The 14,803-nt window shown below is 29.1% G+C and overlaps 1 protein-coding gene across 4 annotated transcripts; it reads left to right on the top strand.

Moving 5' to 3' along the window:
* Positions 1-495: 495 nt before the first annotated feature.
* On the top strand, positions 496-9,789 carry LOC107937347 (MMS19 nucleotide excision repair protein homolog). 4 transcript variants are annotated; one of them, XM_016870212.2, is made up of 20 exons: positions 496-840; positions 1,027-1,089; positions 1,252-1,306; positions 1,531-1,628; positions 1,984-2,142; positions 2,295-2,354; positions 2,929-3,117; positions 3,724-3,783; positions 4,645-4,731; positions 4,849-5,563; positions 6,040-6,419; positions 6,718-6,791; positions 6,951-7,059; positions 7,144-8,027; positions 8,307-8,382; positions 8,499-8,610; positions 8,769-8,845; positions 9,108-9,188; positions 9,371-9,450; positions 9,554-9,789. In XM_016870212.2, the coding sequence occupies exons 1-20, from the start codon at positions 769-771 to the stop codon at positions 9,585-9,587; spliced, it is 3,465 nt and encodes a 1,154-aa protein (XP_016725701.2). In that variant the 5' UTR covers positions 496-768; the 3' UTR covers positions 9,588-9,789. The 4 variants fall into 4 exon arrangements, 3 of the variants coding, with proteins under 3 accessions (XP_016725701.2, XP_016725702.1, XP_016725703.1); XR_005928974.1 differs by lacking the exon at positions 9,554-9,789 and having other exon boundaries at positions 647-840; positions 8,769-8,873; positions 9,371-9,451; XM_016870213.2 differs by lacking the exon at positions 496-840 and having other exon boundaries at positions 1,027-1,110.
* The last annotated feature ends 5,014 nt before the right edge of the window (positions 9,790-14,803 follow it).

Raw genomic sequence — 14,803 nt, 5'->3', positions numbered from 1 at the left:
TATAAAAATTTCGAAAATCTTAAAATTTTAATCATAAATACTATTTATTTAATGTTAAAATCCTGAGGTGTAGTAAACCCATGCAAAGTTATTTTTATTTAAAATCTAATTTATTTGGGTTTGTTTGACAAAATATATGATTTTTTTTTCAAATATTTTAGAAGTTTTAAATTTTATTTTTTGTAATAAGATTTAAAATATGTTTACAGATATAGCAAAAAAGTACTGATTTTTTAAAAAAAATAAAGCTGATGATTTTTTTAGGGAGGATTTTTATTTTATTTATATTAATATAATTATATTTATTTAATATTAATATAAAATTTTAATTTATTATATATATTTTAAAAGTATTTATTTTATAAATTTTTTAAAATTTTTTAAAATTAGGATCAATTGAGAATATTTATAAATTTTGAGGATTAATTTTTTAAAATTATAACTAAATTAATATAATATATAAAAATTGAGAACTAAATTTATTATTATATCAAATTTTTTAACTGCAGCATCAGTATAAAGTTTGTGATTTTAAGAGAAGTGTTTAAAATGGTTGAAATTTTTTATTTAAGTACCTAAAATGAAATTTTTTTATAATTTAGTCACTACTTATGCAGTTTTCCAAAAGAGAAAACTAAAATACAAAAACAATTTGCTTAATGGAATATTGGGGTCACAACAAATAACAATTTCTACTCTAAACCCCTCTTCGCTCTCTGTCTTTTCTTTCAGTTCTAAAACCCTAATACTGAAAATTCGCTAAAAACAATGGCGGAGCCGAGTCAACTCAGTCAGTACATTGAATCGTTTGTTGATTCGTCTCGTTCTCCGACTCAGCAGGTTCACTCTCCGTTCTCTCAATTTCTTTAAATTTTTTATTGATTTCAACACAATTTATCTTACTGAGCATAATTATTGGTTAAAAACTGATCTCGTTTCACTAAATTTAATATTTTAAGCTCCTAAGTCTCTGATATATTAATTCGAATATATTTGAATTTATATGTTTATATGTGCTATATATAGGCTGCAAGTTTGGAGGCCATTGCTTCATTGTTGAAGAATAATCAGTTAACAATTGAAACACTGGTATGCTTCAGTTGAACTCAGGTTGCAGAAAAATTGCTTTTACTTTTTTTTTTTTTTTTGGGTCTTTTACTTGACTTATTTATTATGTATTTAATTTTATTTTGTTCGTTTATTTCTTTTGGGTATTTATTGCTTACTTTCTTCTTTCATTTCCATTTAAAGGTTAGAGAGATGGAAGGATATTTGACCACCGTGGACAACATTATTCGTGCAAGAGGTACTAAGATTCAGCTTGTTGTCAGTATGATTTTGTTATGTTGGTTTTTTTGGAGAATTTCTGGATTTCATGCTCATTAAATTGCTTAATCTATAACTTGATGCCTGTAGCCTTATTGGTAAGTTACCTTATTTTTTATCCAATTCTTTTATATACATTTAGATTTTGTTTGGAACCATAAATAAATGATTATTAAGCTTCTTGTTACATGGTGTCTTTTCCAGGCATCCTCCTTCTTGGAGAAGTTCTTGTGCGCCTTGCATCAAAGCCATTGGATGATGCTACTATTCGTAGCTTGATAGGATTTTTCACGGACAGATTGGTGAGTCTTACATTTACAATAAACACTATAGTTTTAATTAATACAAATGATGACACATTTTACATGATTTTGAATCAACATTTTACTTTATTTGAAAGGTTTTCTTGTTTATTTTTTTGCATCTTATTAAAACTTCTGCTTGACAATTAAGAGTTTTAACCATTCTATATCTGGATGATAGCTCCATAAATAAATCTGAAATTTATTTCTTTACCTTTAGTACTTTCCATAAGTTAGTCACAGTTTGGTGCCACCAAGCAGAACTGGGCTTCCTTTATTGCCTTGTTCATAATCTCTATGTTATGTATTACATTCTAATTTTAGAATTAGATTGATGATAATTTTACCACATCAGGCAGACTGGAGAGCTTTACGGGGAGCGCTTGTTGGCTGTTTGGCCCTGATGAGAAGGAAAAGCAGTGGTGGTATGGTCAGTGGAAGTGATGCAAAAGCAGTTGCAGAGTCCTATTTACAGAACCTACAAGTACAGTCTCTTGGCCAATATGAACGGAAGGTAAAGATAATCTGTTATTCCTATAATAAATGATCATATGCATACCTTTATCTGAGTGCTTTGCTCGAAATAGTTATTTGCCATATTATCATATAATATATATTTTCAGTTTTAGCAATTTCATTTTAACTTTTAAATGGATTGTTTTGCAGCTTAGCTTTGAACTTATGGAATGCCTGCTAGAACGCTACCCCAATGCTGTTGCTTCACTTGTATGTTTTCAGTTCTTGTTTCTTCAGTTCATACTTTATTGGACTGATTTTCTTGTGTCTTTTTAATGTATTATTTTTTTATGTTAAAGTCATATAATGTAATGAGTTTAATGAAGAATAAAGGAAGTGATTGATGCAATCTCTATTAAGACTAACCAGGAAAAAAAAAGCAAGAGGGTTATGTATTTTAATTTCTAGATCACTGTATATCACCAAAAAGTCAATTATGCTTATTATTGTAGTTACAGTTCTTTAAATTTTTATTAACGTCAAAGGAAGGTTTATGATTGGAAATAATGAAACTGTTCTAATTATGTGATATGCAAGAAAAGAGCATGGTAATATGACACAATTTTGATGCTTTGGACAAGGAAAGGAGAATGAGAAAACATAGAATTTCAGTTTTATAAAAGAAAATGTGAAACTGTTCTGATTTTCTCGCTCCCTTTTGTCTTTGTGTCATAACTACCAGCGTCTATGCTTCCATCCACAATTTCAAAGCAACGTCTCAATTTTCACTTTTATCTTTTCTTTTTACTGTTATTAATATTCTGATTGCTCATTTATGGTCCAGGGTGATACCCTTATATATGGAATCTGTGAATCTGTTGACGGAGAAAAGGATCCTCACTGTTTGATGTTAACATTTCACATTATTGAGGTTCTATCGCGACTATTCCCTGATCCATCTGATGCCCTTGCTGGATTTGCTCACGAACTTTTTGAGATTTTGGGCTGTTATTTTCCCATTCATTTCACTCATGTAAGTTTTATGCATGACCATCTACTCTGCTATATTAATGAGTTGTCATGTACAATTCAAATGACTGTGGAAAACTTCAATATATATCTGATAAAATTTAAACTGTCAATACAATTTTCTTCGGAACTTTTGAATAACACGTGAAATTTCTTTCTGGGCCTCTGAATCAAATGTCAGTAATAATGTTTTTTTAATCAACTTATTAAAAATAATTAGCTAAATTGGTGCTCTTCTGTTTGCCCTGAGATCATTATTTTAATTTAGATAATGTTTGGACAAAGTAAATGCCCTAAATGTGACGAACTTTATTTAAACGAAGGTTCATGTTTTGATGTGTATTCCTTTTCTTTCTAATTTTAAATACATGCATCACTGTTATTAATATTGTTCTTATTTTCAAACCCTACGAAAGCTGGAATTTTGTTATTGCCCAATGTTCTAGCCAGTGCTCTCTTGTTAAATATGAACAGAATTTTAAAAGGAAGCAGCTATATGCTCATAGAGTAGTGCTGAAAGTATAATACTGTGTGTATGAAACCTATTGGAATATGTACCGATAAGAGGCTTTGATTTATGATATTTGGTTCTCTTTCTTGTGTTTTCCAGCAAAAAGATGAAGATATGAGTATGACTATCAAAAGGGATGATCTCGCAAGAGCATTGATGGTATGTAATTATGCTGTTGAAACTTCTCTCGCTAGGGGTTGTGCACCTATTTTCTTATCCAAAATAGGGTTATTTGTTGTTAAGAATGCTGTCATACACTTTTGACTTTCAGTTGGACACAAAACTATACCCAAATATTTGAAGTTGTCTTGTAACTGTTGCTAGTAGTTAATTCCTAGACATGCAGCTAAGATTCTTTGGAAAGATACATTGTTGTATTCACTTTGCTCCATCCGATATACGACATACACCTCTGCCCTTTTCGTTTGTTTTTTTCTGCTAATGTTCATTTCTACTGATTCCAAAATTTCAGCAACCTTGGAATTTCTTCTCCTTAATGCCTCCCTATGTGATCACTTCTATATGCACATTTTCTTTCTTTCTTTTATTTTTTTCCCCACTTTTCTAATTCTTGTAGTGAAAATACAACTTACTTCTTTATTTTTTTAATAGATATAACACACCATGTAAATTGTAGAAAAGAATGTATGGAAACACAACAATGTGGTGGAAACCTGTTTTCGAATTTTGGATAATACCACCATTATTTAATAAAGAGGCATTCTTAAAATTTCCATGTAGCTTACGTTGTATTACTTGTTCCCACCAGCATAACAGATTGTTTCATTATTTTTCATACAATTAGAATTGTTTGCCACATAAAAATTTAGTGAAATTATCGTATTCATTATACAGTGTGAATGTTTGTGTATCAGGTCGAAAAATATCTCAACTGAAGAGTAACTTAAATTCGTAAATTTGCTAAAATATGCTTGTATGTCATTATTTCTTTTCTTTTATAACATTAGTATTTTAATGCGTTATGTGTCTGATCTGTTTATTGATTTTTTATTCTTGCAGCTAGCATTTTCATCCACACCACTTTTTGAGCCATATGCCATTCCATTACTACTTGAAAAGCTTTCATCTTCACTTCCATCAGCAAAGGTCAGTGCAAATGAATTATTTTTGCTGTTTGAAGCTAATCATAATCTTCATATTCTGGCTATAGGAGTGTCTCTTAAAATGTCAAATCTGTTGAATGTTAAGTATGCTTGTTTGCAGCTTGATTCTTTGAGGTATCTAACTGATTGCACAATGAAGTATGGAGCAGACAGAATGGCAAAACACATTGAAGCTATTTGGTCTTCATTAAAAGAAGCAATATTTACTTCACTTGACAGTGTTTTATTGTTTACTCCAGAATCCCTTGAAGGTTCAGATCTTCCAAAAAATGAAATTGCAGCAGAGGCTCTTAGTCTTTTACAGAAGCTTATTGTGCAGAACACAAAATTGTTTTTGGATTTAATTGTTGGTGACGAAGACATAAGTATGATCTTCAATACGATATCTTATTATAAGAATTACCACGAAATTCCTTTAGAGAGGAAGCAGAGACTGAATGCAGTTGGTCGTGTCCTTTTTACTACTGCTAAGGCCTCACAAGTGTCATGCAATAGAGTTTTTGAATGTTTCTTCAGCCAATTGATGGATATTCTGGGTCTTTCTGCTAGAAACTCATCTGGACAACCATATTTTGATGAGAGTATTTTGATTTCCAAAAGATGTAAGCACGGAGCTCTCTATCTTAGCATTGAGATCCTTTCAGCATGCCGAGATATGATTGCTAGTTCTGAAACAATCCTAGCAGCTACTTCTCATACAGAAGAAACATGGAAGCATTTGCTTCAAAGCTTTTCTCCTGCACTTACTATGGGCTTCTGTTCTGCCTTCATTTGCAGTAGTGAAGGTACTCATGATGCCGCTACATACATTGGAGGTAAATGCTTTTTGTCTTTCAATGTGGTAGATATGATTTCTGTGCTTAACTTCAGTCTTCACCACAGGCTTGCATACTTATCTGTGGTGCCTATTGTGTAATTGTTCATGTTACATTTTTACTCCTGTCAATCTTTTTGCCTGAGGTTTTAGTAAAAGCTTCTGGCTTTGATTTGTGATAGATATAGAAGTGTAAAATTATCATTTCAAAAAGCTTGTCTGTTTTGACTGAAGTTGGTTTTGTCCCCTTCAATCACTTTGGTTCCCACTCTCTCTAACACACACATACAGAGATTAGAAGAATCTATAATTTTTATCGTATGCTTTTTAATTTGTGCTGCCTATAATGTTTTTCAATGATTGGCTGTGTAGAATATTCTGGTTCGGGTCCACCTTTAAGCTTCCGTTCAATTTAATCAGCAAAACCAAGATCAAAATCATTGATTTGTTTTGTTTTTGTTTTGATTTTAAATGCAGTAAAGGGGTTGCTGATTTTGGCTACCTTCCCTGGAGGCTATTCGCTGATTTCAAAAACTGTGTTTGAGAAGATCTTAGTTACATTTGTATCCATTATTAATGAGGAGTATAGCAAGAGACTATCATGGAAACTGGCACTTAAAGCACTGGTGGAGATTGGCTCATTTATAGAAAGATACCATGAATCTGAAAAGGAATCAAGCTATATGGACATTGTTGTTGAAAAAATTCTTTCATTGGCTTTTGTGGGAGATTTTGGCGTACTGTTTCCGCTTAGACTGGAAGCACTCTCAGACATTGGCACAAGTGGGCGAAGTTATATGCTGAAAGTTGTTCAAGGGTTGGAAGAAGCCATATATGCCAATTTATATGAGGTTTATGTATGTATGGCCAATAAGTTATTGCTCATCCTAAAAGATAACTATCATGTGAAAGACCATAACATCAAATATCCTTGTTGTGGAAGATGATGGTTTCATCATCTTCATTTTCTTTTTCATAGATGGTTTTCTGGTAATATCTGGATAGGTTATGACATTTCACTCTTCTTAACATGACCAGCTCTACTGCACCGTATTATAAGCTTTCCCTGGTTGTTTTTCTATGGGTTCTTTTTCCATTTCATATTTTTCTTTAACCATATGATTATAATTCAAGTTTTCCCCCTGTTTTGCTTAGGTCCATGGAAGTACAAATTCAGCAGAAATTGTTACTCACCTTTTGAAATGCTATTCTGATAAGGTGATTCCATGGTATATAACTCTACCTTATATACTCTTGCTCCTATTTATTAATTAATTAATTTTTATTTTGGTGGTGAAGGTTGGAAAATGGTTTCTTTCTTGTCCCTCTTTGTTCCACCCAAATTTTTTTCTCTATTTGGTATAATATATTTACTGGCATGGATGCAGGATACGTTGTGAAAAGGGTTTTGAAGAAGTTCTATTGCAATTTGCTATTAATATTTGGAACCAAATTGAGAGTAGCACGCCCTTCAATGCTAGTCAAACCAACAAAAAGGTAAGCTTTTTCGAGTTTGTATTAGAACTCTGCGTCAGTCCTTTGGGATTACATGGCACTAATTATTATTATTTTTAATCTAAGGGAGTTCTTGATGTGATGATGAAAGCAATGAAACTTGCTGTTGCAAATTGTTCGGAGGAAAAGCAAAACATAATTGTGCAAAAGAGTTACAATATACTTTCATCAAGCATTTCTTTTCCATTGGAGGAGCTGTTGCTGCAGGAAAGGTTTCAAATTGCTCAAGAAGTGGATAATAGTTCCAGTAGAGATGAATGGGTTCTTTCACTTTTTGCTGCAGTGACTATAGCAGTTCATCCTCAAACCCACATTCCGAATACAAGATCAATAGTTTCTCTGTTCATGACAACCCTTCTCAAGGGTAATGTTGTAGCAGCCCAAGCATTGGGCTCTATGGTTAACAAATTGGATCTAAAATCCACGAGTGGACAAACTTCAAGTGATTGTACCTTGGAGGAAGCAATGGATATAATACTAAACTTGAGTTTGTGGATTTTCGACAAGAATAGCTCCTCCAGTATTCAATCCAAAATGATCAGTGTCCATGATACAGCTTTAAATGATTTATCTAATGGTGTTGGAAGTTGTACCTCCCTTCAAATTCATGCCATTTTGGGACTTGCATGGATAGGAAAAGGTTTGCTTATGCGGGGCCATGAAAAGGTTAATGACATTACTATGATCTTTTTACAGTGTTTACAGTCAAGTGGAAGAGCAGGTATATCTCATCAGGAAAAGAGTATCTCGGAGAACAATTATAAGCTTGATTTGCATAATTCTGTGATGAAAACTGCAGCAGATGCGTTTCAGATCCTTATAGGTGACTGTGAACAGTGTTTGAATCGGGAATTCCATGCAATAATACGACCTCTATATAAGCAACGATTTTTCTCAGCAATAATGCCTGTTTTGCAATCTCTAGTTATGAAATTGGAACCACTCTCAAGGTAAAAATGATCTATCTTCATTAATGGTTTTGTGATGTTTATTTTTTTGTGCGCTTATGCCTATGTATATAGTACCTATTTTCATTTTGTCCAGGTTTGTGCATGCTTGAATGATTTATGCCAAGATACAAAATAATAAATTAATAGCTTCTTATTGAGCTACTTAGTAGCTACATTTTTCTCGAGCACTTATGACATTGTTATTGACCCCGTGATATAGTATGAAAGTTTATTGGTCAATTTGGGTTGATTTCTCACTAAACTGCAATGTGATTTCAGGTCTTTTCTATTTCGGGCTTCTGCACATGTTATTATAGATACTCCACTAATTGTTGTCTTAAGTGACACCAAGAAGGTTAGTATTGGAATTTAGTATTGAACTTTCTGCAAAAGGTTATGGCTATTTCTCGGATATATTATACTCTTTGAGAAAGTTTTTTATTTCACTTGCCAAAATTTTTTTTAATGTAGATAATTCCAATGCTACTGGATGGTTTATCGGCATTAAGCAATGATGTTGTGGATAAAGAAGTTCTTTATGGTCTTCTACTGGTCTTGTCTGGAATATTGATGGACAAAAATGGTGAGCTTAACTATACATCAGTAGATTGTTGTCATTTGTCCGAACTTTTCTATTGCGATTTTACATTTAGAGCGAGCATCTATTCAAGTTTCCTAGTTCTATAAATATTGTGATAGAAGCTGTTTTCTATTGCGATTTTCTATGGTCTTCTTCTGCAGGTCAAGAAGCTGTTTCTGATAGTGCGCATACGGTTGTCAATTGTCTCGTTGATCTTACACGATACCCTCATATGACGGTACTGGAAATCTTTTCGAGGAAAACATGTATATATATTTTATCTTTCTTGTGCTTGTTCATACATGTTATTATATCAAAAAACATTCGGAACAGAAGAAAAAATAAGTGGACTATTGATAGTTGCAATGCCATTATATATAGTATGCTATTCAGCTACCATGAAATTTACCACTGCGATTCCATTTTCATTCAATCCATATAATACTGATTACATATACTGTCGGTTTTGAAATTGTTCTTTTCTCTCTCGGCATCTTAAGCTTGTTCGTGAGACAGCCGTGCAGTGTCTCATTGCCATTTCTGGGCTATCCCATGCAAGGATTTATCCAATGAGAACGCAGGTAAGTCAACCGTTAAGGAGTTGGGTTTTCTTTTCCGGAATATTTTACTCCCTGTTTGGCATATCTTTCAAAAAACGATATTTCTAAGTCCTGGGATGATGAGCTTCTCGTTTAGACTTGTTTGTGCAGTTCCCGCCCCCTTCTGTATCTGCACTGAAATCTGTATCTTCGTTTTTTATCAGGTACTACAAGCTGTAATAAAGGCTCTTGATGATCCAAAGAGAGCTGTCCGTCGTGAAGCTGTCCGATGCAGACAAGCATGGTCAGCGTTTTCAGAGTGCTGTATTCTCTTCACCACAACTTTTCACTTTCATCATTTGAAATTCATAACTATATTTTTTTTTTCTATTCATTTATCAAAACAGGGCATCAATTGCATCAAGAAGTCTCCATTTCTAATTCCTTCCATAGCTTTAGCCAGGTACAGTAAAAATTGCTCTACATATTCTTTATGATCATTTGGCACGGTTAAGAAAAACTGTCTTTGAACTTTTTAACATTTACAAGACATTTTTGTAATTAATTAAAAATGTAAAATTGCTTGTTCATACCTCATATTGTACAAAATTTAAATTTATGTTTTATGCATTTATTAACTGGATACAGGTAGATTGGTGGTATATTTATAGCTTGAAAGGCACAGGCCTGTAATAAAAATAGTTGTGGCATCTATTAATCCAGAACTTAGATTTGAAAGCCTTGTTTGGACTATAATAGGTTTTCATGAAATATTTTGAATCTCTTATTGATTGGTCTGGTTTGAAAAATTCTCCTTTTTTGTTTTTTCTATTTTTAAAAAATATTTAGTTTGATATTTGTATATTCTATAATTAAATTTAAATAATAATTCGATCTGAGCTAGGTCGGTGATGCTATATAAGCTTAGGGGTTAATTTTTCACTATAAAATTGAAAATTTTAGGCCTTGTTTGATGTGGAGAATTAATATTTTTTAGTGATTTAATTTATTTCTTTTATCATTATTTTTAAATATTTTTTTAATTTTAAAATTTTCATTTTAAAATTAAAATAAATTTTCTTATTAACTTTTATTTTCAATAATCAAAAATGATATTATATAAAATTTAGTTTAAGAAACTCAAATTTATGGAAGTATTTTTTTTAATCTAACTGTATAAGAATTGAGTGCCAATTTTACTCGTATTTCAAAATATAATTGTAAATATCAATCAAAATAAAGTATAGTGATAAATTTTATTATTTATCTAATAATAATTAACTAATATTACTTATTGGTAATACCTTGAATTCAACTCAATTTGCATAATTTAAATAATAAAAACTCTACTATGTATCGTTTAAAAAATAAAATAGCAAATAATATTGATATAATTTTATTTATTATCAATAATGAATTAATGTTACTTAGTTGAATTCATATTTAGTTAAATTGTATGGTTTAAATTAATACTAATTTTATTTTATGAAAAATAAATAATATTCTCATTTGGTTTTGAAATGTCACTTAGAAATTGTATTTTTATATTATGGAAGACTATGCTAAATTATACCAGAAGTCACTAAATTATTACAAAATTTACGTTTTGCTTACTCAACTTAAAAAAAGATACAAAATGTTCTTCAAATTGTTTGAATTTTTATTTAAGTTACTCAATTATTCAAAAGTTTTTTTTTAGATCATTGGGTTGATATGTTTTTTTTTTAAAGTTTGGGTAGTGAACTCTAAGTAATAATTTGACAATCAGTTTTGTGAATAAGTATTCATTGACGAGTAGAAAAAATATATTTTAGATTCAACTCAATATGGTGGTCAATGTCAGATATTAGAGATTCATAACGTTCAAAGTTATTTTATTAAAAAAATAAATTGTAGAAGAAAAGAGGAAAGAAACTTTCAATTGGTCTAAGCGATGCGAACAAAAAGGTCCTACAATATTGATTTTAATAGTTCAATGATTTAAATAAAAATTTTTATATAATTTAATGATAATTTTTAAATATTTTGAAATAGAGTAATCAAAATGTAAATTCACTAAGAATTTAGTGAGATGTGCAAATTACCCAAAAATCAAAGGTGGAGAGTGAGAGACACGTGCGAAGTTTTCCATTCACGTGACAGAAGTTTGCACGTGCTACCATGTTAGTTTTTCGATGGATATTCTTAACAAAGGAATATGGCACGTGTGGGGAGAAGCATCCAAAGCAAAAGTGGGTCCCACGTTCAAAAATTCAATTAATTAACGCCACGTGATTTTTGACCCCACAACTTCCGTCACCCCCATTGCTTATTAAAAACTTTAGAAAAGGAAAGTCACATGATCGCTGACACCTCCACCTCCTCCGTCACGTGCGCTGTGGTTCCCACTCACCCCTTTAAAAATATTTTAATTACATTAATCAACACACATATATGTTTTATTAACCTTAATAAAAGAATAATAAAAAATATTTAAAGTTTCGAGATTATTCTAATATAAATATATTTTGGTTTCCAGTCCCTTTGTTTTGATTTTATTTTAATTCTAATTAATTGATGACTTTTTAAAAAATATATATAAATAAAATTTTTAAAAATTATAATGAAGGGATAATAGACGATTTCATTTTAATAAAAGGCAGAAAATAGGACTATTTATTTTTCACTAAATTAACTCTTTTTTTGAACATAGAAAATTTGCAATGTTAAAAATAGAAGGATTTCTTGCAATTAATTTATTATTTATTTTTTGATTGAGTTTTAATTTAATTAGTATGTGTATTATTTGTCAGTGTAGGAAGATATAGGTTCGAGTGCGCTGAAATGCATTATTTTTCTATTTATGGGTTAAGAGAGGTTATAAGTAGTTCTAGGTATTATGTCAAGAATAACAAATATAATCAGAACTTATAATGAGAATAAATATGAATAGAGTTTGTATATTATGAGAAAACTCAAGTATAATATTTATATATGACGGGACTTAAATTTGAGTGTTCAAAATCTCGAAAATGCAATATTTATCAATATTATAAACTCCGATTTAATTTTTATATTTTCAACATAAGGTGTGTAACTTTTTATAAATATCACTTATAAAATTAAAATTTAATTTTCAATAAATATAAATATTTGGCGGGGAAATGGGAAATGAGTTGAAAAAAACCTATTGTAGCCACGTGAATGAGATCGTGGCCGTTAATTTTGATTAAATAGAGCTCTAACCACAGTGCTTAAACGTGAAGAAGGAATAAAATTAGGAAAACATAGTAATAATTAATCATTACCAATAGGGAAGAAAGTAGGAAAAAAAAAGCACAATTAATTAAAATAAAAATATTTTTTATTAGAAGAATGCAGAAAAGAAATAATTAATTTTTTATTTGATTAATTAATTACAATTATATTAGTATTTATTGATTTTCAAAATTTTAATATATTAAATGTTTAAATAATCAATACATGCATTTTTATTTTTAAAAATAAAAGTTTTTTCTCTTAATTTAAAAAAAAATCAAATCCAATCAATTCGAGTTTAATTAATAAATCTATTCGTAAGTCGAGTAATTCAAATTATGATTCGATTTTTTTAGTTTAAATCAATTTATGCTTGAGCAAACTCGTTTATTATTAAAATATATTTATATAATTAAATTCAAATAATTTTAAAAAATTAAATAACAATAAAAATCCTTATTCAATGCTTATCTTTGGATAAGTCTAAATTTAATAGAGTTTTCTATATTTATATTTATTTCGACATTTACTTGAAATAATTTGAATTTATTTACTAAAATTATAAATATAAAATATTATCTTATATTCAATGTTTTAGTAATTCGAACTCTCAAAATTTTTTTATAATTTTAAACGATTTATTTATAGATCGATTCAATATTAATATTAAAGTTGACATATTGATACAATTTTAAAATTATTAAAATTGTCGATTTTTTTTAAATTTTATCAATTTTAAACCATTTATTTATAAGTCGATTCAACCCTAATATTAAAAATTAATATATTCATCGATTATTGATTCAATCAGTTTAAATCGAAACCAATAACATTACTTATTTAATTGTCGAATATATATATATGCTAAGGTCAATAAATAATACTGAAGATGGGTGGGTTTGAAGTAAGGGGGGTGCATTAAAAGCTCCCATGAAGGAAGGTAGCTTTGAAATTTGAAAGAGGGATGGTAATATAGTTGTGTTTGGCCTATATAGCTGTTACCCTTTTATGTGACAGCTGCCACCATTATGGTTAGCTACACCTTACACTTTGTTGCTTTGTCTCCTTGGGATCATTTTTACTTTTACCCCTATTTTTTATTTCTCTTTCCTTTAAAATATTCTATCTTCAAAACAGGTCTTAGGATCAGTAGGAAGCAATTTTTTAAATAAAAAAATTGAAATTAAATTATATATTTTTATATTTTTTTAAATAATTAAATCAAAATTTTATTTTTAAAATTTTACGGATAATCAAAAGTAGGATTTCTATTTAAATTCGAGTCTTATCACATATAAATATCGTATGTGAGATTTCTCGAAATTACTTTAAGTTTAAGTCTCATTGTATATATTTTGATTTTCAGTACATTATACTTGTACTTATAGTATTGAATTTTTAATGTCTTTATTGAAAATTTACATAAACTATGGGCTATATTTGATACATTATAGTTAAAATTATTTATTCCACAAGTATTCCTTTTTTTTAATTACACTCTAACTTTAATTTTTTTTTTAGGTTTAAACAAGTAAGAGATCCCTAAATTTTTAAAAATTTAAAATTTAATCCTTATATATTCCAACTTTAAATTTAGTGTCAACAAATATTTCAAAGTACATAAATTTATTGTCACTAAACCAATGACTTATTGACATCTTCAACATATTTTTAGTTATTAAAACTTTTTTTATTATTACAATCCTTTAATGGTTTTTTTTATTATTTTTCATGATTGTTATAAAACTAACTAAAACATTCAATAAAGTCCACAATTAACAATTATGTTACAATGTTTTTGGGTAATCAATGAATTTGGGGCTTTGGGATGTATTTTTTTTTCTTGTTTGATCATGTTAAACAAGCTTTTTTTTTCCATTTTTGTTTTGATGGGTTTTTTTTTACAAATTAATTAAAATTTGAATCATAAAAATTTCCCAATATGCTTTGATGGTTGAAATGAATGAATGTGGCCACATTTTATATTAAATGAACAAATTAAAATTCAAAGCTTTAAAAGGAAAGTAATTTGGATCTTGATAGCTAATACTACAATGATATTTATTTGAAGTTATTATATGTAATAATATATTCACCTATTGCATTAAAAATGATGAATAATGATATCAATTATTATATTTAATATGATGTTATTATAAAATAATATATTTTTTAATTTTTTTTAAAAAAATTAAAAGGATTCCTTTATTTAATGATATAATATTATTATATGTAATAATATATTCCGAAGTTGAGTTTAGTTTGATTTGATCGATTTTTTATAGAATGTTCGAATCATTCATAATAATTCAGTTTGGTTTCATTCTTTTTTTTAATAAATATTATATAGTATTTTTTTTGAAAAAAATAATAACAATTTTTAAAAATTTCACTATTTAAATATAAAATATTTGTTTGAA

The sequence above is a fragment of the Gossypium hirsutum genome, chromosome A06 (assembly GCF_007990345.1).
Source record: "Gossypium hirsutum isolate 1008001.06 chromosome A06, Gossypium_hirsutum_v2.1, whole genome shotgun sequence".
Taxonomy (NCBI): domain Eukaryota; kingdom Viridiplantae; phylum Streptophyta; class Magnoliopsida; order Malvales; family Malvaceae; genus Gossypium; species Gossypium hirsutum.
Note: the sequence above shows the minus strand (reverse complement) of the source record. Positions and strands in the feature narration are given on the sequence as shown.

Coding starts and splice junctions, on each gene's coding strand:
- LOC107937347 (XM_016870212.2), top strand. CDS start 769: ATGGCGGAGCCGAGTCAACTCAGTCAGTACATTGAATCGTTTGTTGAT. Junction 3,784..4,644: donor ATCTCGCAAGAGCATTGATG/GTATGTAATTAT, acceptor TTATTCTTGCAG/CTAGCATTTTCATCCACACC. Junction 8,383..8,498: donor TCTTAAGTGACACCAAGAAG/GTTAGTATTGGA, acceptor TTTTTAATGTAG/ATAATTCCAATGCTACTGGA.